Raw genomic sequence first — 27,051 nt, 5'->3', positions numbered from 1 at the left:
CTGTTGTCTACCGTTCGCGGAGTATCGCCAAACTGTTCCCTGCATATCTGATGTGTGGCTACGATGCCCTCGTAACACGTGGAACGCGTTCATTCCTACACTTTTCTCATTTCCGAAATGATAACTGCTCCGTTATGGGGGATCCACCGAGAGCTTGTCGTGTTATTCGGCCGACGATCGACCGAGATCAGACAAATAAATTGTTTTAAAATAGTAAATGTTCTACAGTGGACGAAATTTCTGTAAGAACACTACGATTTTATTCTTAAGGTCATATGCAAATTCTAACCTTGCAGCTTAGTACTCTTGGCTAAGCGGTGGCTCAGTTACCAGTTTTGCCCATTTTAACCGTGTATCATTATGCAATATTTGCTGTACACGTCGCGTAGTTACAGTTAGATGTAAATCTCTGTTTACTTGAGCGGCAGTTGTATTATTATTTATTATTTTTATAAGATACGAGAGTGGCCAGGCCTAGTTAATTTTCTATTGCCTTCGATATAGTGGTTTTTGTCCTATTTAAGATCTAATTTTAAGCAATTATATACACAAGTATCTATTAATTTTTTTTGCAATTTACCAAATAGAGAATTGCAATATGCATCTATTTTAACATTCTCTCTTGAAGATAAAACTTTTCCTAGCGGTATTTCAGTATCAATATTTACCCTTAGTAAGATGAGATCGATGTTACCTCCAAGCATGATGGACTGAAACTGAGGAATACTTACTGTTCTTATAGAAATTTTGTCCTTATACCTCTATCAGCATATTACTATTTCTGTTTACCAAGGGCACACGAGTTTGTTTACATTCATTATACCTGTTTCGGCCGCGAAGCACTATGCCCACGTGCTATGAACACAGCGTCTTACTGTGTTCCCTTTCCTTGTTCTCGAAGGACCACCCAAACTGGTGTTTGGGAAAATATCGGTAACTGAAGCCCATTGTTTCTGATTGAGAGTCCGTTGCACTTCGTGTTACATAAGAGTATGAAACGTCTTGTGGAGAGTCTAGTCGAGTTCGTAAAGCTCGATCAAAAACGAATCTAATCCGAAATTAAGCCAATCCTCAAAGTCGTCACTTTGGCAGGGCGTTTCCTGCTTTTTTCAACATTCCTGTCCAGTGTCCAGGTACACCATGCAAGAGTGAGCGAGAACGTTGCCTTTTTTATAAACATTTGGGGAAAGTCAAAGCCCCCAAGACCCCGGTGGTCTGCAGATGTGCGCTACCGCGAGTTCACGATACGTCAATCGTTATTGAGGCAAGGAAGAGCTCCAAGGATTCCAAGTCCCATATGGAGTTTGGAGTTCTTTTAACCTCTTGCCTTACGATTTAATTTTCAACTATGCGTTCCAAAAGCGACACCAAGGTTTGGCCCGGTAGACTTATCACGTCTCTGAGACGTCATATTCATGTTTGGCTTGGTAGACTTATCACGTCTCTGAGACGTCATTGTAAGTTAAGGAGTTAAGTAATTTGTCAAATAAAAATGTATCGAAATCCTCGAAAATGGCGAAGAAGTCACGTCCGTATCATAAACTCCGCCATTTTGGAGGTACCTTAAGAATCCTTAACAATACCCTAGTAACGATAGTTGGTAAAAGATTTCCTCGTACCAGTACCATATATCTATAAAATAAAGGAATATTTTGCAGAAAATTATAGCGTTCTTATAGAAATTTCGTCCACTGTGTTATCCGTGTCTTTTCTCAGTGGTCCTCGAGATGGACCCTCGTATGATTCGATATCGCTCATCGAATTGCAGTCTCGCGTCGATTCATTCGCCGCGCGAAACCGCCCCGCGTTCCTTTTAATACGGAACACCGAGGAAGCGAACACGTGCCGAGAAAATAAAAGAACGGAAAAAAAGAAGAATGGTTGTTGAAACGGTCGATTTACCGACGGGAGTTCCCTTTATCAGATTTCCAGGCACCATTCTCATCAGATACTCTATATAATAGAAGCATGTTCCGGCGTACGTAGTCCCCCCCCCCGTACGGGGGTAGCCGTTGAAAGGGGAGGAATCGGTGGGCGTAGGTGAACCTATCATCGAACGCCATCCAGGCAATAACCGGAAAGCTTTATGAACGATTGGACTCGTATCTCCGACAGAAAGTACATCAACGTGGACGTCCCGACGGCGAAAACAACGAGCGAACGAGCTCGAAGGAAATATGAACGGCAAGCCCGATCGAGTGGCGTATATATTTCATAACTCGCGGGTACGACGACGGTGAAAAGAATCGTCAAGAGTATCGTTTCTAAGTGGCCTGTAAAATTTCGCCGCGCTGTCTCTTTTATTCGACGTCGCGAGTCTTGTATACCTGCTCTTTCAGCTGGGTATTTTTTTTTTTAAACCTGCTTCTTTTTTTGCGCGCGCGCGCCTGGCAACCGACCAACAAACTTTTCATGCCACCGCGATTCGACCGGTACAGTAATGACCCGAAGGGCGGTACCCTTTGTACTTTCTTCCTTCATTTTTCTCGCTTCAGACCCGGACTTTATTTCTTTCCCAGACGTCGGGGATTTTAAAAGTCATTTCATCGGCAATTTACGCCCGAATCCGGGCTAATTAGCCGAAGGATTGTTTGCGGTTGCAAAGGATTCCCTCGACGATTCACCATTTCGACTCGTAATTCCTCGCTAAGCGTGTCCATCGGCCGCGTAATTAATACGGCTGGTGAAACCGTTGAAACATAATGGAGGAGAACACTGGTACCTCCTTTCCTTTCGCGTTTTAATTTTTTAAATCGATGACAGCGAACGACGCAGCGCCAAACTCGTTCCGATAGGAAACGCTCCCGATCGCGCGGAATGAGAAATAAACGGTACGATGATCGTTCCGGTATATCTGAAAATCGACGTCCCTTTTCAGGGCCGGGATGAAAGCTGGCGCAAAAACGAAAGAAAGCTTCGCGCGGTTTACACGGTATTACGGGCAATCCATGCTGATGTAATCCCGACGTGAAGCTTCGTGGCTCTCTGAAGGTCGCAAGAAATTCTCGATGAGAATCGGTAAAGGGATCTACAGGGATTCTGAAAGCTCTTCCATATATGTATGCACGTGGTAATTCTATCCTTGGACCTTTTTCGCGCTCACGAGAGGTCATTCGATCGCGTTACGTTTCGAACGTTCAGCGAATTAATTCGCTCGGTCGAATAAAAATAAAGTAGTATATTATTCAGCGATAAAAAGTATCAATTTCGTCCTTGAATCTCATTCTGCGACGTCCGTGTATCGGAAAACGACACACTGTGCGTTGTCCTATCGACAAAACTTGAAAAATCGTTTTTTTTGACGATAAAGATTCGTAGACATGTTTTACAATTCATAGTAAAGGAGGAAATTGTATAATTAAACAAAGAAATCATCATCATGTCGCGTGATTTATGAGATAAGCAAAAGGTAATGAGATAATTGCTTTTGTATGGTATGAGTGATAATTTGTTGTTTGTACTGAAATCTGTTGCGAGAAGTACGTATTTCATTTTTCTAATGACACGCTAAATATATTAAAATACTCCTCAAACCTCCTCACTAATTTTTACTGTATTTTTTCGTTATTATCTTATGTAAAAGATACTACAAAAATTAGCTGCCAAGACCTGCCAAAAACTGTGCTATAAGTCTCTTTGACTCGACATCACAGTGCGTTCGCTATAATTTCTCAGGAATTTTAATGATAGTCGTAAAGGAACGTTTCTAACAAAAGTTCATCGCAAATTATGTGACAATAAATTGCAATAGTAAAACTTAGAAAAGTGCACTTTATTCGATCAAAATTAAGGTCGGCTTAACTAATGAAGTTGTATTTGTATTCTCCATAAAAAAAAACTAGTAGCGGTCCTAAATCGAGAATCAAGTAGTTTAGAAGTTATGAATTTGTGGCGTCGTTTCCTATGCTCGCCACCAGAGGGGTTACGCTCTCACAAGTGCTCGATCGACCCCTCGGTTGCTATGTATACATTCCTCAAACGACTGCCCAATATCCCAGTCGTCTACCTCCTACTATTCTCACAAGTTCCTACCCTCAGCAAAGCAGCACCACAAATTTTGTCTCGAATGCCCATATACTGAACGTACGTGTCGGTAGAGTCTGTCTAGGTTGAATAAAGAATTATGGAAACAATTAGGTTAAAAAGGTAGACGTTTCGTAGAAGAAGGCTCGATCGCGCGATGTATCGGTTTATTTTTACGAGCAAGGGAAACGATACTAAAGTTTCATCGCCGTGAACGTTTTGCTCGCGGCAATATGTAAATTAAAAATCGCGTCTCACCGGCGCGCAGAGAGAATTTTTTCGGTTCAAAGCTACGGACGAGGATAACGAAGGCTACGGAGGAGGACGGTTGACTGAAAGCAAGTTTCATCCGGCGAATATGTAGTTGCACGTTGTTGTAAAAGAAAGGCAATTTCCATGATTCATAAACTCCCCGGTTCATTCAGTGCACCGTACGCAACACCCACGCGAGCACTCTTCGTATTGAAATGCAGAACCTGTAAAGCGACAAAGCTCTCAAGGTCAGCCGAAATTCACAATTCCGGCTGGTAAAAGGATCTTCCAGAGATTCCTGCGATTCTCCTACATACATGCATGTCGTTATGGTAATTTTGATCCTCGACGGTGCTCGCATGCGCGACGAATTTCACGAGTACGCGGCACAATGCCGGGGTTCGTTCTCTTTCGAGCATCTTCGAGATCTTTTCCCCCGCCCGGTCGTAGGGACGAATTTCCGTGGAAACGGCGTATAATAACAACTGTCGCAACTAGTTCCGGATAATAATAAACATCGTCCGTTGCATAGAGATGCAGACGGACCAGAAAATGCGCGGCGAACGACAAAAGAATTGCAATTTCCGCTTCCTACTTGGCGGAACCGAATTGTTCCGAGCTTTCTATGCTTTGGCGTTCTTGCAAAATGTCTTTCTCGTCCCTTATTTATTCTATGGGCCAGGGGAGCCGACCACTTGCAGCCTTTTGGACAAATTATTGCCACCCTCGAACGGAATATAGTTATTTGGATCATATTTCCATTAAGTTTCCTGCACACTTTGTTGCTCGAAGCTATATAATTATGTACGAATTTACTTTAAAGAAGCCGAGGAACGAAATTATTTTAAGTATAATTATATATACATTGATGGACATAAATCGTTTATATAAACAGAACAAAATTAATAACGTAGTAAATGTATTTGAGTATTTATGCATTACATTGCCTGATTCTTAATCTCGAGTAACGCGAATGCGGAAATTATCTTGAGACTGTAAATTTTAATAGCGCCGTGACTCTTTGCTGGAATATATTAATTCCCGTTCCGTAATTCAACTCCTATCAAAATCTGTGACATGCAATTTAGGAAACAAGTTGCTGGCTTGAAGCTCCCTGTTCGAAATTTGGTTATTAGGTTTAATTTCCTTCGTTGAACTCGCGGAACAGCCGCCACGCGATACATCGTGTGTACCCACGGTTTTAAAACTACCTAACATCGCGTAGTAATTTTGGCTTATGAGACACGGTGATCATAGTTGGTAAGGTCTACCGCTTGAGAATATTACGCGTGCAATATTCCCTTATTCTGCGGGGGAATTAAAATCATTAACTAACACGAATAATCATTAATTACGGTCGCATAAGCGACAATTCGGCGTTAAATTATAGCTTAAATCAGGATCGGGCCTCGAGTGGACTGTATAACGGTAATTAGTATTCGGTCGCCATTGACCATAATTAGAACGAAGCCAATATTGTTATTGTACTCGGCGACATAGCGACAATGCCATTCGCGCCGCGTATTTAATTATATACATATCTATAGGATGTTTTTAATTAACCAGCGTGTTCAATGAGTGGAAGAAGACAATTTTATAGAAACGTGAATTAAAGTAAACATAATGGGTCGCAACGAATTGGCCCGCGGGCCGGAGTTTGCTTCTGGCGTAGGCGGATCGACGATGGAACGAAGTTATAACAGAAGCTGGTGTGGTTCGAATAAAAATCAGGGCCAGAAGGGTGGGTTCGGGGGTGTCCTCGTGACGGAAACCCGAGATGAAAACTCGATCAGCGTGGCGGTGGGTCGACCGTACCGCGGGCCGTTGGGAAATGGGGGATGAATGTCGCCGCGCGATGGACGACGGAGGGTGTCCACCGCTCGCGATTTCTTCCACGATCACGTACGCACACCGAGATATCGGAACGAACGAGAAAACCAGTGGCTCGTGAGTTGATTTCGAACGATTCCGGATTTCCAAGGGCGAATAAAAAAAAAAAGATAAAGTGAAACGAATTTCCGCGGCAACCCTTTTGTTTCCCTCCTGCGAGAAAACCACCGCCTACCCTAACCACCTCTCTGTCGCTCTGTTTTCCGCTCTTGAGAAGGATGGTTCTGCGGAGGAGTTTTATGCCGATGGAAGAGGGTGGCTGGGAGATGAGGCGAAACACAGGGAAAACGGAAGAGCGAGCGAGGACGTAGCGGGAAGGACGCAAAGAGGAACAGCGAGTCCCGAGTGGAATGAGAATTTCAGCGTGGATCGTAGTCGCGGATGATGATCGATCTTTTTTCGGTGGTTGGCTATCAGGAAGCTAGAGGCTGAAATGTGCTTTGACCGTTACCTTCGTTCCAAGGATTCCGCACTTTGGACGCTGGGGGATGCCGTCGATTTCGTTCTCGCGGAACGAACAGCTAAGAAGGATATTTGTTAAAGGGGAACGAGATTTGATAGTCCCGCTCGGGGCTCTTTTTATCTCCTCGCCTCTCGCTCTCTCTTTCTCTCTCTCCCGGTAACGATTGGCTTTCTTCTTTTCTTCGATGGAGTCGCGCTATTCGCGAATTCTCCGAAGCTAACGGGGCGAATTTCCTATTCAGTGCGCTGCTTATCGCCGGTGATCGATACCCGTTTAGCTCTTGGTATCGGAATCGAGGCATTCGATGGTGTTGCGGCTTCGTGGCTGGAAGAGGCTCGTGGAAACGGAATCGTTTCAATTCCCGCGGAATTTCTTTTCATTCTCGAGCCGCGATGCTCGCGCGCGCTCGCGAAAAGAGATGAAAGCAGGATTTCAGGGACAGCTTTCTATCTACTTTTTAAACCTAACGAGCTCGTTTCAGATTCCATGCTAGATCCCGCGGATCGACAGCGGATCGTCCTTAAACGATTTCAAGAGCCTTTACGTGCCGGCTAATGCGAGACAATCGTTTCGATAGTTCGTTTATACAAATTCCGGAAGTGTGCTGGCAAACTCTTTGCACGAAAAATATTGACTTACAAAGTTACACGGGCGCAGAAATGAAAAACATCGAAATATCTCGTTTATTTTGAAGATACCGGCGATGTTTTTGTCTGCATTGTAAACAAAACTGTCCATCCGTGGCAAATAATTTTTAGTTGGTATTCTGTTAGCGAAAATAGATCAATATCGATAAAATGGAGAATGGTGCGAGCGACCGTTGGAACGGTACGAGATTGGAAATTTAAAATATATGAAAATCGAAGTTGTTTTCTCAGCATTCCGATATTTTAAGGCGGGAAACCACTGTGACGGCTGAAAATAAAGTCAATTTTCAAGAATTTTCTGGCCGTGACTATGAAACTTTTTCTGATATATGTTTAATTTTCTCGAAAGTACATTTCTTGAACTACTTCTTCCAAATTTCCGTATAAAAATGTTAATTATTATGGCTAGAACAGGAACCAGCGTGAGATGCCTCCAAAAATTTGTTAGAAACGAGCGGACGTTGTGAAACAAGAAATCATACAATTTTCTTAAACTATAAAACAGTACTTTTAGTTCCATGTACGAATTTTTAAAAATAATTATTTGTGGCGAGTATGGGAGGCGATGCCACATATTCATTATAAAATGGTGGAATTTTGAAGGATAAATCTCAGAAAACTGTGATAAAATCAATATTTCTTTTAACACCACGTCGAAACTAATTATTCATCAAAATACTTCCCATTCATGTGAAACCTTTACCACAGCAGAAATAATAAAAAAGTGTCTTTAATGAATGCCCCGTAGTAAAGAGCAGTTAGTTTCAAGCGTTACGCATATTACATTTTCTCCGTCTACTAAATCTTCTGTAACCTTGTCATTTTTGTGAATTTTACTTTAATATTTTAGAGTGTCATTCTTGAAACTCCAAGCACTTAAAAGAGATAAGATTTCTTTTTTTGTATTATCACAAAGGAAATAGTCTTAGAAATATGTGTGCAAAAGCATGTCACTGAACTCCTAAGATTAACGAAGGTATCCGTATTGCTTACAAGGCCCTGCACTGCCACTAATTTTGACTATTTGAAAGAGTAATAATTGCATATGCAAAACGGCGATGCAAGAACTTGCGTAATTTCTTTATAAAAAAATAAGAAAGGTAAAATAAAAAAAGGCGTTTTATAATAGAAGACCGTCTTAATCGTGGACAGGTCGAACGCAAAACCAGGTGTTCGCGAGCGCGTCGAAGAAATGAAATCTCGAGCAGGTGTCGCTGCACCGAGCGAAAAGGAAGTCGGTGGTTCATCGATCTTCCCCGCGACTGGTATCAGGACGCCATAGCGTCGAGGCGCTTCTGCCTTTTGCCTTTGTTGGCTCCTCCCGGCCCTTTCTTCGGCACGTCGAAATCAGGTGGTTTCGAAACATCCAATGCGCCGGAGAAATCTCTCCTTTCAGTCCGGGTTCCGGCAATGCCGAGGAGTTCACCGGCTGCGCCAACTCCCGACCCCGGTATTCGGTATAAAAGTACTTTTTCCAAGGCCCGTTTGGCCGGCATCGAAGTTTCAAAATGAGTTTCCTTTGAAATTTAACTCCCCCGCTAGTAGCGTGAAAGCATCGAATCGTGCGTTACCGGGGCGCACGTGTCTGCGGGGAAACTCGACGGAGGCGATCCGCTTGAATACGGAATTGAAGTTTCCTCGCGATTCACGCTTGATGAGGAACGCAAACAGGCTTCGATAGATACAGGGCAAATATCGGAGTCTGCAATATGGTTCAAAGTGTTCACCGACGACGGATCGCGTCGACTAAACTCGATTTTTGTTTCGTCGCTACCTCCGGTCTCCATCTCCTATAGACGCGTTACAATTAGACGATGTGCTTTGCAAGTCGGGGAAACGGCAGGAAAGTTTCAAGCGAATATTTAATAGTGACAGCCAAGTGCATAACGCAGAATAAGTAGGGTGTGACAGAAGGAATTATGCAGTAGATGGAAGGGGTTCAGCGGAGGTGCAATATCTCGCGCCAGGAAGCGAATACTCTTGCATTCGTTCGCTGGAAAATTATTAGATAATCCTCTTTCACCATAATAATACGGTACAAACGGATGAAATCCGGACATATTTCGTGAATTCCGCCGGCATTATTCAGCCTCCTTAAGAAAATCTCGGGGTCTCGAACTCGATCGCAAGCTTTTCAAAATCCGTGAGTGAATTATTTCAAACGTAAAATTAAGGGAAGAATTTTCCATTATATAAAAGAATTATGAACGATGCAGGACTATATTGTAAACGGAGGAGAGTCAACAGGTCTTTTTTTGTTCCGCTGTTAATTTTTCCTCGAATCGTGTTCATCGATACTGATAATTAAAATTATCTTTCTAACAACCCTTTCCTCAATCTCAACCCTTGAAAGAAAACCGTTTCCTCCACCAACCGCTCGTTATCGGAACGTTTCCGTTTTTCCTGGACGTTTACCCGGCGCAAAAATGGAAGTTTTTAATTAAAAATTGAGAAGTTAAAGTTTAAAGTTTCACCTTTCAACCCGTCGAAACAGGCGGGATCCGATGGGGGAGGGACTAATGCACGACGAATAAAGTTAGACACAGTGTTCGCTGAAAGTGAAACGAAATAATGACAGACCAACGTAATCGTGTTTCCCGATCACAATGGGTTCTGATAGAACTCGATACTAAGCGTTAAAGTAGCCTGAGCTGGTAACGAATTACAGCCGGCAAACAGGCTGGCGCATTAAGCCGAGTTTGAAGCTTCCGTGAAATTTTAAACGAAAGTGGAAGGGCGTTGCTCTAAGTCAAGTTTACTGGACTACCGCTCCGCGTTAATTAATACTGGATTCTAGATGTTCCTCTGGGCACGCGTACATATACAGAATGCAAATCAAACGTTTCGGGAATGAGGTTGCCCATTTCCACCAATCGGGAACATCATACATTATCTAGCAGATATAGTCGACCAAAATTACTTGTAAAAAGTGTATACAATATGTATAAACCGTAAAAATATTTCAGAAATCTTCTCCTCGAGCGTGCATAGTAAAAGGGATTTTACGTGTTGGTAACCCCATTTGTTTATGATATGTGAATAGGAATTGAGAGGGTTCGACTTCGTTGGCAGAGAAGTCTTTATATACTATGTGTCGAATAGTTTATAATAATGTTAAATAATATAGTTTATACAATTACGTTTAAAGTGTCTCTTCCAATCATCCCTGACATCTTTACATAATTTTATTACATCTTACGATGTCGCGATTAATTATCAACAACTGAGAGTATTCGATGCAACAGGACGCGGCGCGCGTCAAGCCCGATATTTGATTTTATTTCCATCGATGCACAAAATTGACACGTTCCCCGACCGTTACAACGACGGAATGTTTAAAGCGTCGCGATACATTACGTTAATGGAGATAGATGAGCGATTGTAACTGGTACTAATATTCAATATTTGCCAATAATACTCAATCGAATAGCGTCGACGAACGATGGGGAAGTTATTTCGTTGGGAACGCTGAGTGCTCGATAACGAATTGTACAAAGGGTGGAGAAGCGGGGCAGGAAAAAAAAAAACGCTCTCTGTTGTTCCGAATCCAGAGTGTTCAACCGTGGATCGTGGGCTCTTTCATCGTCACGGGATGGTACCATCAGCTTTACAGTATTGTGGAAAAACGCCATCGGTAGAACCGACGGCCACTTACCGGCCAGGACGGAAAAATTGTACTCTATTCCCGGCGAGAATGCTGAAAGCGTTATAAAATAAAAATTCATAGTCTGGACGGGGCATCTGGATTTGTCTCTTGTCGGCGTGCAATTTTCACCGTACCGCCGATTGTTGCGCTTCAGCCTGAAAACGAGCGTAAATAATATCGCGTACGCGTGCAATCGTTCTTATTATTCAAAAATATCCAGCCTCGGTTGTATGCAAGTCCCACCGGTTACGTTCCGCCGCTGATTAATGAACAGAGACCCCGATAGAGCTTCGAATAATATTTTTGTGGATAATCTCCGCGCGAAGACGCAGCCGGAAAAATATCGAAGTGGGTCGTTATCGGGGAGAAACGTCAAAAGTACCACTCGCGGAGAACGCAGTTCTTGGACGGTTTCCAATCGATCGCTGAAAGTAGCGCGTAAATCTCTATTTGTCGGCGGTCGTTATGCCACCGAGGAAGAAAAAAAAAGAAAATTATCGGTTGGTCGAAATAATGAATATTCCGGGAAGAAAATACGGCACTTTTTCCAGTGTTTCCGGGGTTTGCTGAACCGAGGAAATTGAGCGTGGAATTGTGGCTGACCTACACAGTCCGTTCCTATTGGGAAATGTTTGCCTGTTTTAGGGAAGGTATTCTCATTCGCGAGCGGAAATGGGTGTTCGTTGATGATAGTTCCGTAAGAAAATTGTACGGGCAAGTAATTTGAAATTTTAATACAAGTTTCTGGAGTACGTTTGCTATGCATTCGTAGCTTTCGATGTTTACAACGGGAATAGAGTCTGTTTGCAACCCCTCCAGAAATATAAAATACGATTTATAAATTACTAAGTTTTCTTCTAATTAAGAAACTTTTTATTGATGCTTTCACGTTGGAATGGAACATTCCGAAATATTCCGTCGAAGGATGAAAGTCAGTGGCATCTGATGGCTGACTCGTACATTCCGCTATTATTACGACCGAACGTCGGTTTCGTCATAGACCGTTGCTCCTGTGTCAGCATATTCGTGCGGAATACTACTGACGAAATGGTAATAATGTTGGATAGCCGGGGTCGCTCGTAAAAGCTTCGAGATTCTCCTGATAATAGCATTAACCGCGCAAACGCACCGCGTACGAACCTCCTCGTCGCCAAAAACCGCTCCGACAACATCGCGAAACGTTTTAATAAAAGTACGGGGAATAAAAAATTAAAGAACGACGACAAAACATTCTGATTTCTGCACGATGAGAATCCGTGCGGGGAAACGATTCCATTCTCGCGTCGGATTGATCATTACGCGGTCGCCCAACGTCGACAAGACGAAGGGCAGAGACAGGAAAACGACGCAGGGAACGCCGAAGAAAGGAAATGGGAGGCGAAGTGGCTCGAAAGTGGTCTCATCAGTATGCAAAATGCACGAGTCGCGATGGGGTGCACGCGTGGTCCGTCGTGGCCTCCATTTACCCTACCAGCAGCCATACTATTGCGCAGCATTCAGCCACCTAAACCGTCCGGAAAACGTCGTCGTCGCTTGTCTGACCCGTTTGTTCGCATCCTGGAGGAGAACAGTTCGCGCGACCGACGAAATTCCATTTCCATTCTTTTTTTTTCTCTTTCAACGTGCACGAGTAAACACGTTCGCGGATCCTTAACGCGTACCTAAGGAAACGGCGCGGACCGTGTCCAGATATAAATTTCGAGTTAGCAGCCACGCAAGGCACGCGATATAATAGTTGGCGCGGGTGTATGTTTCACGGTTCGCATAATTATCTTCGTTCCCCTCGGTTGCGTCTTATTTTCCCGGATACTCTTATTCCTGCCTCCATCTGGTCGCTTCGCGCACGTCTCAAAGAACTGTCTCTTTATTTTTTCGCTTGCCTACTTTTTCGCGTTCCTCCTTCTTTTTCCCACCCTTTGCGTCGTCCCATTCCCTCGGCGCACCGACGCAACTTCCTCCAGACGCGCTGGCTAGGCATCTTTGATGTCCTAATGAAGTTAGTTCGCTAAGAAACTGCGTCGGCAGTTAGATTTTCTTTCTCTCCGTTACTCTCGCAGCCTTTTTCCGCGACGGTCGGAGAAACGAGCTTCGTCGTCGCACGTTAAGCGACGCTTCTCCCTCTCGAGCGATCTTTTACACGCGTACCCCGTCGACGGAGGCGGGGACGCGAGTCCCTGAGGTGGCTTTCGTAACCGGATCGCGCCGCGACGGTCTGAGACGGGAAACGCGTGGCTTTTTATTCATCAAGCGGCTCGCGATAGGCATTCGCGTTCCCAGCTGCGGGATGCGAGTACACAACCGGAGAAAGAGAGCGAACGACGAGAGGGTGATGCTCCACAGCTGCATAATTAAGTAGCCTCGTTTGTACCGGAGGCATTAGCCTCTGTTTAGACTTGTGAATTTTAAATCGCGAACGCGCCGACCCGCTTGAAAAATTAATACACGCCTTAAGGAGGAGTGGAGCGAGATTGCGCCGCGAGTATGATAAATTCATGGCCCAGATGCTGGCGTTACTCGCGGCGGGATAATTCGCGCGAAATGGCGTGCTTCTCGAGTACCGGAATAGTCAGTCATCGCTATGATGATAATTCGCGGCCGTTTCGAGTATCGTGCTTCAGCATCTCGGTCCCCCAGTGCTCTTACGTTTCGAAATTTATCAGGTGCGTGCAAACTTTTAGTCTTTTCGAGGATGCGGCTCGCTGCAAATTCCATTTTTCGTCTTCGGTGACCGTCGATGCTCTGTTAAACGCGTTTATCTTTATTTTTTAAAAATTGTTTAATGATATGAGGGTTTTTTTTGGCATACAGTTAGGCGAAAAAGTCTTCGTACGCACCACTAAAATTTATTGTACACGGTCTGTCTCGAAAGTTTTCCAACTGAATTTGAAACAACGCTTTTTCCATAAAATTTTATATTTTTTATCGCACCAACCGATATTCTCCACGAAAAAATATTAATCTTAATATACACATATACGTATGAAATTTCGAGGAGACGTTTCTGGCCACACGTTATATTTTCAGTAATGAATTTTTTTCTCGAAAGTGGGTAGGATTTCGAGGGTATGTCTATTGGCTAAAAATGATTGTAATTGAATCTCCTAGCTAAATATAATTTTTTTAGAATGATTCGAAATTTTTTAATTTCGTCGAAAAATTTCACACCTCGAATTTTTTTCTCGAAAGTGGATAGGAATTCAAGGGTGTGTCTATTCACCAAAAATAATCATAATTGACCCTTGCATCTAAAAATAATTTTTCCAGCACGATTTGAAATTTTTTTTTTCGTCGAAAAATTTAAACACTACCTCCTGTTGATTTTTCTTAAAAATTCGTTTTTCATTTTTAATAAATTTGTTTGACGCTGTACGGAAAAGTTGTCTAATACTTATTTGTAGGTATCCATGAACTCTACTTCAGAAAAAAGTTTCATTGAAATATATTCACTATTGTAGGAGTTATGGCTGTTTGAAAATTGGTTCATTTTTATGGAGTTTTTCTCATTTTGCGGGGTCAAGGAACAACTTTTCGAATATTTTTAGAATTTCTACATATTCTCCACTAAAATACGAGTTGTTTGCCGGTTGAAAAATTAAAATCCTCCAATCCACTCAGGAGTTATTATATTCTAAAGATACGCATGAAATTTCAGGGAAAGATATCAATGTATGGTCAGACATTATATTTTCGGTAAGGAATTTTTTTCTCGAAAGTGGTTAGGGTTTCGGGGATATGTCTATTCACCAAAAATGATTGTAATCAACCCCCGCAGCTAGAAATAATTTTTCCAGAACGATTTGAGAAAATTGAATGATTTGAAAATCGCACCGATATATGACAAAAATCATTTCAAAAGGGAAGCTTTGTCGCTTCTAACGAAGACTCAGTTTCTGCAGAAAACATGAGTGTAATTGTATTCAGTCGAATCAAACTTGTCTTAAGTATCTTGATATTCCTATAAAATGAAAGAATCAACGTCACGAACTTTTGGGACGACCTAATATAATTTATAGTACCCAGAAGCTTTCAAAGTTCATGAATTTGTACTTGGCGTTCCTTTAGACGACTATTGCAGTACCATCGTGTGTTTGAAATCGTTCCGCAGTGAAATGCAATTGTAATCTAAAACGCATCTTCAAGGGAAAGAATTTCAATTTCAAATTTTATTCTGAAAATATTCAGTCCGGTAGCTTCTGCGAGTTTCTACTTACGGCGGAGAGTCTGTTTGGTTTCACGGAAAAATACAGAGAATATGCATTTCACGAAAAAGTCGGTCGAGAGTCAACAATAGGAAGCAAGCTTGAGTAAACTGACCTGCGAGGTGCAGTTGTAAGACTTGTTTGATATGTTCTGCCCGAGATGCGGGATATGGAAAGCATATGGGAACAATCAACGCTCGATGGTTGTTTCGCGTTTTTAATAAACGTGTATTCTATAAATAAATTATAATACAGCTATCCAGATGTATTTGTATTATTAAAATTTAATTTAAATTGCAAAACCTTTTTGAACAAGTGATAAAATAAAATGTACAGCATTATTTGAAGCGAGAACTCAATCGAAGTGCTATTTTAAATATTAAATTCTTTAGAATTCTGGCCTGTGAATCGATGCGTGAAAATCGAATTTGCTAGCGTCTGTCCATGTCGTGCATCATTCTCGTCGAAAGCTCTTGTACTCAGGCACTGGCTTCTAACACTGTCGGGGAAGTTAATTGAATCACGCGCGATACGTCGTATCATAATTCGATGCTCCCGGAGCGGCCAGAGCCGATGTACCCCGTGATATCTTCGAGTTAGTCAGCGGTCCCATTGTGCGCGACAAAAGGGACACGACAAAGCCCCGTGGCTGCCGGTTTCAGTCTCCGTCCATCCGCGAGAAACGGCCTAAGAAAGATAAACTGAAATAAGAGGGACGGCTGCTGGCAAAAGACGAACAAATGACGACGGAATATAATTGGATAATATAAAGGACAAGGGAACAAACAACTTTGACAACTTTGAACGTTAACAGGAAACGTGGAACTGTATCGACAGATATCGCGAGTTGCAACCCTTGTCCCGATAAATTTCTGGCTATCCCTATGCGTTTGGAAGCACGCGAGGCATTCCTGTTCGAAAGAACGACGGGGCGCGTATTATTCTTCCAAACTGCATTAAGGTCGCGCGTTCCGCCATCGCCACGCCGGAAAATGAATTTCCCCGCGATCCACCCACGGGGGGCTTTTTTTCTCCTTCCGCGTACTTAGTTTTCTCACTTTCGCGGCCCGACGGACGTAACGAACGGGCTCCGGCCGACTTTAAATTACGCAAGGGGTTAGAAGCGCACGGTTAATCGAACGGCATTACTGTCCCGGCGGTAGCAACGTGTAACGGAAGAAAGGTAATCGATAAAAGCTCAGTGACCCGGGTCCGTTGTTGGTCACCGATTAGTTTAGGTTAGCCGAGGTCAGGTTTATACCGGAGCGACGCGTTGAACGGGGCTGTCCTCGCCATTACGCTCTCTCTCTCTCGACAATACGTCCTACGCTTGGAAATAAAAAAAATATACTTCCCACGGGCGGGCGCCGCGAGAATGGTTAGAATTTTGTTCGTTTACAAACAGGATTGACACGTGTTTCGACGACGGTAAAAACTGCGCTGACGAGAGGGACATTTTCAATAGCTCCATAGTCGTTCCTAATCGAATATTCATAGAGCGGTTCGCGAAAACATTCGAACGCTATCGACGCTCTAAACAATAAAAAATATACGCTGTTAAAGTTAAGTTCCGAAAGCAAAGAGTACTTTTGTTGATCGTCGTTCAACCGATAGAACGTAACAAAATTATTCGAATAGTTTTATTGAAAGCTATCTGTTCGCTAGATTTCGATAATTTTTTATCGTAAAACGTACGAGACTGGCGAAGTGTTCCAACATTGATGCGACGGAGAAAGAGCGGGGCGGGGAGGAGGTTTGCATCGACCGATACAGAAATGCTTGCCCGTCCGTTTTTTAATCCGATTTCGTTTATCGAGAAAAGTCGAATATCGTTCGCGGAAAAATTGCGCCGCCGACGCGGGAACGACATACACAGGCCCGGCCGTCTATCCGTCGAAGCGGATTACGCGCAGCACGAGGGCCGGTTCGGAGCGTGATTTTTTGAACCCTTCGACAACCACGACGCTTTCGAATCCGTCGATGTCCGAATAATTAACCCACCATCGATTATTCCGGGGCATCGAAATGCCTGTCCAGCCGGCAGGAGAGATTCGTTTTTCGCTCGGACATGCGCGACCGGATCGCCCGGTATTCTTATTCATACGTCGGCAAAACTTTTGCACACCGCAAACACCGTTAAAAATCGGCGCAAAAACGTATTTGAAATCTTTTTCGTTTCTGAAGAAAAAATTCGATTAAAATGATTGAAGGTAAATTGAATCGCGCGTCGCTGGTACCGACATCCGTTTGAAAATAAATTTCCAAAGGGCGAAGCTCTGTAATTTTCAAAGCTGCTCCATTTGAATTTCGTTTCGCTGTTTCCTGACTTATTTCGTTCTCCTTGGTTCCGGAATTCAGTCGCGAATGGGATTTTAATAACGTGCCCCGCGAATATTTCATCGATAAACCGAATCTGAAAACTTCTCGTACGAAACAGTCGAATTAAGGGACGAAGAGTTTCGAATCGAAAGCTACTGTGGCCAAATCGTTCCTTTTCAATTTGTTTCGACACGACTGAAGAACCGTTCTGTGAACAAATATCCTACATACTCTCCGACATGCTCGTTCTTGCTCGGTTTGTTCCTCGTCAGACCCGAGGGCATAGCAAGCAGAAGGGAAGAACAAGAACCCAAGCAAATAATACGTCTTCGGGGCTCGAACTTAGGCGGTTCACGTGACGTAACAGCAAACAACTTTTCATTTACCGTATAATCGGTACCACGAACACCCGTTGAGATCCAACGCGTGTGTTCGAAACTTCCTGCCGAAAGATCTAGCAAAGACAGATCGATTTCGATGCATTTGCACCGTTCCTTATGAATCGCTCTGCATGAAAGAAAATCAATCCTACGAACCAGAAAGAATTTCCCTGAAAACTGACACGCTCGGGAGTTTGCGAGAGCGACCGTAAAGAAATTATTATTATTCAATAATAAACGGGAAGAAAAACCTTTTAGTATAAAAGATGTAATATATAAGGAACAATAAAATATAAATTATACGTAGTAGATATTATCGCTTATAAAATTTTAGCAAAATAATTTATTTACGATGCACTGTAAGGGTAGTTTTGGATTTTCTAATGATTGTTCAATTATATCGGTTTTCCATATGTAGAATTTGGATGGATAATCTATTTACACAATTTTGAGATCCAAACGTTGTACAATGGCTTTCAGAATAAAATAGAATGTGATTTCTATGGTATATTGAGTAATTGTTGGACATGAAATACAACCTCTGATTAGTTTAATTACAAGCATAATATCGGTGATTTTACTTCTATTATGCAATATTTAAAGATTAGTATTATCGAGTAAATTATCGTAATTAGGAGTGTCAAGAAGCATAGGAGAACAAGTGTGCCTAGCAGCAAGGCGAAGAAATTTGTGCTGCACTCTTTCAATGTTATTGATATATTATACTGCCATATTCCAGAATATTAACACGATTAAGTATAGTTAGTAAGATACCATTTAGTTGTATTAAACATTTTGCTTGTTTACATAATTTTTTATCTGTATAGGAATAAGTTTGCATTTCATGTATCTTTTTCTTTTTGTTAGAAAATAAATATAGAACTCCAACAACGATAACTGATTTGTGGGAAAGAGTGCAAGAACAATGGTATTCTATTACACCAGAGTATTACGAAAATGTAGTATTAAGAATGTATAAACGTATTGAAGCAATTATCAAGGTTAAGGGGCCATTCTACCTTGTAGGCACGAAAAATACATGTTTCTTTGTGATTTTTTTTGCGGGCTATTAAAGAGCTATTAATTCCGTGCTTTGTAGACACATTTATTATATATTTAGCTATATTTACGAATTTTTGCAACGCATAATATCTATTGATTACGCTGTTTTTGTTGATCAACAAACAACAGTTTCTAGGAACGGCGCCCGACTACGTATGTGATATGTTACGAACAAGTTATCCGAAATCCAAAAACCAACGATATTCTTAATATAGATGAGTGTGGTCATAGCATGAACTAGGATCTTTTCAAAAGAACAAAAAATGGAAAAATGGCAGCTATTTTACGAAAAAATACTGAATATTTTCATATATTCGGCTGCCTTTTTGTTAATAAAAGAAAAAGTATTGCAGATATCGCAATTATCCTAGTTCATGTTATAGGGAGACTAGTTCTAAAGATACAGTATAAATTTCCTGTTGATATATTGAATAGTTTTTCTGTTATCACATACGCAGTGCCGAAAAATGTAGTTTCGAGAAAAACAGCTTTAAAGTTTTTCAATTTAATATTTGGTAGATATATTTTCGAGACTACATACTAAAAGAAAATGCAAAAAAAAATTCGGTTTGTAAAATCCCACAATGTAGAAAGGCCCCTTGAAGGTTTATAAACAAAATATTAAGTGTTAATATTAAATTTGTTTTGAAAAGCCAGAAGATTGTAAATAATACTACGTATTTTGTATTCCACATGCGAATATTGAATAAAAAATTATTTTTTATAAAATGTCGTATATCTGGTCTGTTTTGCTCCTTACTGTAAATGCCGACGCGAGTGTATATTATAAATAAGAAAGATCTCGCGTGGGAACCTTTTGGAACAGCAGATGTAGCGTCGCAACGAGCCCAGAGTGGCATTCAAAACCGTCCCCGATGGGGAAGGATTTCCTCGGAAAGAATTCATTTCTCCCGAAAGGCGACGTCAGAGCGTGGTTTTCGAGGGAATCCAAAATTTGGTCAGATCGGTGGCGCGGCTACCCGAGACACGGAAGCGTCTAATTTAAGAAACGCTCGACGACGCGAGGCGTCGCGTGTACACGCTCGATTTCCCCGGGCCTGGGGGGGGATGGCGCGAGCGTCGGAATGGCGCGCATAACGTAGCCGCTCGAGGAGGACGCGCGGAACGAGCAGCGAGGCTCGTAAGGTTGCGGCGAAACGACTTGCTAGGAGTTGCATTTTTATCCGGCAGACTGTGTCGACGTAGCAGATGAAAGCGGTTATGCCGGGGCACCGTATATTGCCATTCTTTTGTCTCCCCGCGACGACTCTCCGCGCGCGCACACCCCCCCCAGAGGAAGCTCCGCGACGCTTTTTCCGTCTTTTCCGTTTTCTCGCTCCTCTCCACCGCGACCTCAAAGCCAGTTCTATTTCGGTGCCATCCGACGTATACTCGAGTAAACTGGCATACGACCAAATGCCGTGATACACCGGCCGGGGGGACCCGCCATGCCGTACATTCTTCTCACCCCTAACGTTATGACCTTCGCCGTAACGCCGTGGACCATTACGCTACGCCGTGTGCTGCTTACGTTATTATTGTATAAATCAGCCGCACGCGGCGCCCGGATTCTCTTCTCGTTACGTCTAACGCCGATATCGCGCTGGTCCTCTTCGGTTCCAGCAATTGTTTCACTTTATTGCCGGGGAATCTAACCTATTTTCAAAGGCCTTATTGCCCCTATGCTTCGAGAACCTGTTTGCTCCGACCAGAAAACTTCTCCTCCGAAGCTAAGAGCAACGGTACAAAAATTAAATTAATTTTAAAGCGTCGTTCTTAAATGTAAGTTCATCGACGGCTACGGCGAACGTTACGGTAGCCCGGCGTCGATTTAATTACCGATTAATCCGGACTTCTTTTGTTCGCTTTTGAATAATGTTCTCGCGCGGACAGACACGGTTCCCGTATCGCGGCGGTTCTCTTAATAACGACGATAAATCTATGGGTTGGCTGAAAGTGTCGGAGGCAACAAGCAGTATCTCATCTTTTTCTTCCGGGGATTATCGCGTCCTCCTGTCGGTAGCCGGGGCGAGACGTCGCGGGAACCGCCTCGATTCCGCCGGTTAGGTATTAGGACATTATTAAAAATCGCGGGACAGCCCACGGAACGATTGTAATTTAGATATCGCGTCCATGCCACCGCTTCGAAGAGTTCTCGATACCCTCTTCCAACAAATCATCTCGCCGGCGATCGTTTTCTCTCGTTTTCGCGGCGATTCCGATTTTGCACTCTCGAACGATCGATAGGTGAACGGCGAGTGGGACGCTGATCGGAAGTGACTGTAACCCGATAACCAGGCGTCTAATATTCCGCCGTTCGGCTCGTCGACGAAAAAATTACGACCGATCGGATAAGCCCAGTGTCCAACTAACCATATTCGACCGGCGTGTCCCTCCTCACGTCGATCCTTTTTCCCTCGGGCCGTGTTGCAGACTCGCCCTTAAGGTCGCCGGGGAAATATTTAATCGTAACGAGGAAGGTGGCTCGCCTTTTTGAAGAGTCGCAGCAGTTGGGTGTGCACACTCGTCTTTGCGAGGGTCGCGCAAACCTTTGCTCATTACATGACGAACGAAACTCTGAAAGGGAATGAATTAACACAGGGAATTATGCATGCACGGGAGCAGCTTGACGCAAACGCGTTTTTAAACTTTGCTTCCAGCGAATCGTCGCTTCGCCGACATACGGTGCATTTCTGGCCACCTTCGTCACTATTTTCTTGAAATTTCGTCGATACCAATTTTGTTAAATCATCTTAATTCTCTGTTAGTTTACTAGTATTCCACCGACGTAAAATTGTATTACAACGCGATAGAAACGACGAAGATCGATAATTTTTATGTGGTTTCGGGAAGCCAAGGCAAACCCATTGGGGCCATCGATCAAAATTAAAACAAACTCGCCAATGAAACGATCGTCGTAAAGTAAACTGTGCGCAGGGAATTAAGGATTAAATTCCTCGGCCGAAAGACGCGAGGGGGGAAGAAAACTTGTAAGAATTGATGAATCAAGCTACCGGGGTAGCAGGGAATAGTACACCGGTTGAGAAACTCGTGAATTTAACTGAGTAATCGGTAAACTCCCATTACCCCACCCCCTCCTCGTCTACGGGTGCAGAAGTGGGAGATGGGGATTAATTATTTAGCCCGGAGCAATAAGATATGTCAAAGGTGCCTCTAACTACGGGAACACGGAGCCGCCGGCCCGGAGTTGGTTGCTGCGTTTTATTAACGACGCTTGCCAGTGACATAAGAAAATCGTGAATTTTATTGTCCGGCGCCAAGAAAGAATAATTGCGCCGTATATTAACTGGACCGGCGTTTAAATTACTCGGCGAATAGTTGCAACGATAAAAATAGTTTACCTCCGGCCGGCGAGCTCGCGCCTAATAAAATTATAACTGCATAAATATCAACTTGCCACCGTTTCTCCTTAAGGGGACATAAAACACCGAACCCGCTGGATACTCGTACTTTTACCGAAGCCGGTGAAAACGAAATTATTAACGCGTCTAGTTTTCCGTTTACGTTAAAAATAAACCGTGCAAATACATTTTTTCCAGCTGCTATGTACCTTCTTAATTCTGGCTTCGACGCCAGAAATCTCAAATTTCCCTCTTATTTCTGTGAAAACGGTGATTATCTCTTGTCGGTCCATTAAATTCCACCTTCGTCCGTTCCGCCACTCTTTCCCCTCTTAGCCGAATTTTCTTTTAACAGTCTCTATCCTTTATCTCGGTCGTGGAGTAACGATGTCGTAACATGTTACTGTGTTCTGTACCACAGCCCTCGTAACGCGGGTGTTGCGATGCGAAATATTAATTTCAAAGGTTTGTTCGGTTCGCCAAAGGCGGCCGTTTAAAATCTGTTTATAAGCTTTACTATCGAAGTGTGGCGCTGCCTCGTTGCGGGTGTGGAACTCGTGAGAATCGTAGGGCAGAAAAGGAATGGAGGGGGCGCGTTTCTGCCTTAGATGACTGGGATATTGGGAAGTCGTTTAAGGAGTGTAGCAACCGAGGGGTTGGTCGAGCGCTTGTGAGAGCGCGAGCCCTCTGGCGGCGAGCATGGGAGGCGACGCCACAGAAGCGTGGAGCTATTCTGATTGAGATCAGCTGACTCCAAACAGTATTTACGACGACAACTTGTACAAGGACAGTTAGAAAATTGTACAGAAACCGAGAACATATATCATATGAAAAGCAGTTGTATTGTACTTATTAAAAAATTAGACATATTTCGTCACGTTCCAAAGCGACAACTACGTCTGATCGACTCGACGTGCACGACCGTGTAAAGTAATTGTAACGGGAGGAAAATAAGTCATAATAGAGCGCTGATTTACTGACCGCAAGTGTGCATTCCTCTGCCTTCGGTTTTAAGGGGACGAATCGCGTACGTAGTCGTAAATAACATCTGTCAACTTTCGCAACGAGTCCATTAGATAACAGGAAGATTGTACGATTCTATAAGACGCGTGAAATGTAAACAAAACCAATTTATTTTGAAACCTCGGAAAGAATCAAGATCGTCGCGACTGCAAAAGGAGACTTCGCAACAGCACGTTTTAACTTGAGTTTTTTTTAATCGTATCGACTTGCGTTCTACCTAGTAAAGATTGTGATTAATTATAGAAGAATTTAACACTCTCGTCCACTCGTAAGCTTAATATTGTAAAATATTTGCCCGCCTCGAGGTTCGTGTTGTCAGAGAGGATAAAGTCCAAGTAATTTCATTACACCCGCGGTAATTTCAACATCCATCGTTCGTGTTCTCAGGTGTCCTGGATGAGAAGCAAGGACCTACACATCCTCACGTCCGCGAACATGCCGTTCAGCTCGGACGCGAGGTTCGGGCCACAGCACACACCAGGAAGCGACGCGTGGACCCTCAGGCTGGACAACGCGAGGAAGACTGACTCGGGCAAGTACGAGTGCCAAGTGAACACCGAGCCCAAGATGATGTATGCTGTTCAGCTGTCCGTGCGAGGTAATTGCTATTTATCTTCCCTCCTTTATTCAAATCCACCCATTAAATTTAATTGCTTTTAAATCGTTCCTCGTTTAATAACTTTAATAATCACTGTTCGCGGAGAGCAAACATTTCAAATCCGAACAAACTTTTTTTTCCGAATGAATAAAACGCGCTGCTATTCCGTTGAAAAAATCATCGCGATCGTAGATCGTAAATTGTACGATGCTTCTCGTTTCGTAATGGAGTCGTTAAGATTTCGAACACTGTCGCGAAGCGAACGCGAAGGGGAATAAACGGTTAGGTTCCTCGGGCAATTTGAAAAGTTATTTATCTGTTAAGCAGTTCGCGACCGTGTATGACAAATTGCGTTTTGATGACCGACTGTTGCACTTTTGCTTTTAGATCCCGACAAGCCGGAGGGTTACGACGAGCCGCATTCTCAACAGACGCGTATAAGTAAGTGCGCACCGTGTAGTCAAAGGCTTATTTCTGGCCAGTTGTACATTCGTACGAACGTTCCCTTAGCTTAATTGTAGCACATCTTTGCCGTTGATTGGTTGCTACCCGAAATAAATCCAACCTCTCGACATATGATTTAATTACGAGTCATTTTTCAAACGGCTTTGAAATTCGGTTGGTCAATCAGTTTGCGTGGTTCTCAAAGAAAATTTTAAAACATATCCAATGTTCCAACATTTTCGTTACATTGTTTACTATTGAATAACTACGGTTTGTGTAATTTTCGATTAGAAATACAGGGTGTCTCAGCATCGATGGTACAACCGGAGAGGAGGTGATTCTACATGAAAAAAACAAATTGAAAATAAAGAATAAAATAAAATAACTTGACATGATTTCCTGAGCACGTATCATAATTTTATTTGTTGTCTTAGTCTGTTATTATCTTCAATTTTGACTAGTCATGGCCCCCATATTTAACACTCCTTGATTTGTATGAATGGGGTCATGTTAAAACAAACGAGTATAAGAAGAATTGAAGATACAGAATATAGTAGAATCCATTAGTTCATACAAATCTAATTTAAAGAGTATATGTAGCACAATGGACAATTTTTAACAATTTTTGTATGAATTAAGTTAGTTTAATAAGTAGATTACATACCTCATTTTCATTCAAATCTACTTTAAATCCATCAACAGAGGAAACACAGTACATCACGTTGATACTAATGATATTGGTGCCATTTGTATCGAGTTCAATTTACAATTAATTTTCTCGACAATGACATCGCCTCCCATGCTCGCCACCAGAGGGGTCGCGTTCTCACAAGCGCTCGATCCCCCTCTTTCTGCTTGTACCACCGATGCTGGGACACCCTGTATATCATCGTTCGAATATTTTCACGAGCCTGTGTATATACTTTTTACTTCACATTTGACGATCGGCTCGAACGTATTGACGAGAAACGAAAGAATTTTGTGCCGGAATCGCGATAAAATATAAACCCGTCCAGCGGTAGGAAAGTTCCAACGCGCGAAACTAAACAATTCCACTATTGTATATTTTTATAGGTTCCGGGGGATGATTAAAAAATGTTTTCAATCAAAATCTAGCGATGGATCGTCGTTCATTCCCGGCGTTTTATTGCAAATTTTTCGACGCGTACCGACAGCGCGCAGACATACATACGAGCATACATACGTCAGGAATGCAATCAAAACTTCATCGAAAGTTTTTCCGTGTCAGCTACTCACGGGAATTAATCTCGCCTTTTTCACCGTACAGACTCACCGACGGTTTTCGCCATTTTTAGACGCGTGGTTAGTCGACGATCGTAATGAAATACTCTTTGCGCGTGCTACGCGTGGCGTTATAGACGATTGACTAATACTGTGCAATTTGTCTCTTCTATCGTATATAAATACTACTTTTAGTTCGAGAATATTGTTAGGCAGCTCGCAGAGTTTCGGGCCAAGTTTCCAGGGAATAGAATTTTTCGACGGTGCGTAATCTCTGTTAAATTCCTAATCCATGACACTTGAGGCGCGGCTCGCTACTTATTCTGGGATTTCAAGCGCCGGGCGAATTAATTTTTGAGTCTTAATTACGCACGAGTTTTACGAGGTATAGCAGAACGCACGCTGTTGGCCGTTCCGCCGGTTTCGAGCGAACTTCTCGACGAACGAATTATTACATATTTCTGTTGTTCCCTACGATAGTCCCTACGAAAGCTTCGCAGATATATCGCCGCGTAACTTTGTTTCTAAATTTGCATACTCCCCGGCGCGCGGAATGTATTCCGCCGTTTTCAGGACGATACTTAAATTTCCGTTTTGAAGCGGTTAATTAGTGTCGTCTGCGTTGTACCATTCAAAGCTGTTAGAGCGAGCACACTGCAAGCGAAAAAGAATGCACGCGCTGTAATTAATTCTCCAGTTTTACGTTCGTGATAAATAACATGGCGACAGGTTCGATGCACGATAAGCGTTCAAAATTCGATCGCGCGATTTCTTATTTATAAATACGCCAAGTTAATGGAGATTTATGTATTTCTCCGGTACGAGATAGAATGTAGCGACACTTTTATACACCGTCGGTCTGTTAAAAAATCATCCGACAGACGCTTTTTATTCCTTCGCCGGATCCAGCCGACATCAATCACTTAAGGATAAGTGCGCTTCCTCGCTGGCTTTGACGGCCGGTATCTGTCGTCGATTCTTCTTGCAGCATCCCTCTAGACGCTTCATAATTCTTTCCAACTTCCATCATTTCATCCTCGAGACGCGAGATTTCTGGACCTTTTCTTTATTGCTTCTAACTCCGGCTGAAAGTCTTCCCAGCGCTCTTCGAACAGTCACGAAATTACAAACGATATTAAATCGACGTGAAAATAAGCAGAGAGATTTCGAATGGAAATATGTCACGGAAAATGCAATTCTATAATCTCTAGGGAAAATTTTATCGGGTTCTTTCTAACGTCTCCTGACTGTATTAAAAGTGTTTAGTACAGTTAAAGGTTTATGGACGAAATATTAAATATACAAAAATCCGAAATGTTATTTCGAAAAAAAAATTGTAGAAAACGAAATAATAATGGTGTCACAAATGTTAAATTTGTTTTGAAAAGCCAGGGGATTGTAGTATTTTTTCATTTTTGTAATCTACATGCAAATATTGAATAGAAAATTATTTTTGTTAAAATGTCGTATGTGTGTTCAGTTTTGCTCCTTACTGTATTTA

The 27,051-nt window shown here is 42.7% G+C and overlaps 1 protein-coding gene across 1 annotated transcript in view; it reads left to right on the top strand.

Annotated features, from left to right (window-relative positions):
* LOC122400154 (hemicentin-1-like) overlaps nt 1-27,051 on the top strand; it is a 110,167-nt gene that overhangs the window by 60,010 nt on the left and 23,106 nt on the right. Inside the window, exons 3-4 of the mRNA XM_043401448.1 lie at nt 23,654-23,864; nt 24,252-24,305. Coding sequence (XP_043257383.1) covers nt 23,654-23,864; nt 24,252-24,305 — 265 coding nt within the window. The remainder of the gene's footprint in view (nt 1-23,653; nt 23,865-24,251; nt 24,306-27,051) is intronic.

This window comes from Colletes gigas, unplaced genomic scaffold (genome assembly GCF_013123115.1).
Source record: "Colletes gigas isolate AHSC1104 unplaced genomic scaffold, ASM1312311v1 Colletes_gigas_Sc00016, whole genome shotgun sequence".
NCBI lineage: Eukaryota > Metazoa > Arthropoda > Insecta > Hymenoptera > Colletidae > Colletes > Colletes gigas.
The sequence above is the reverse complement of the archived record's forward strand: the minus strand, read 5'-3'. Positions and strand labels throughout refer to the sequence as shown.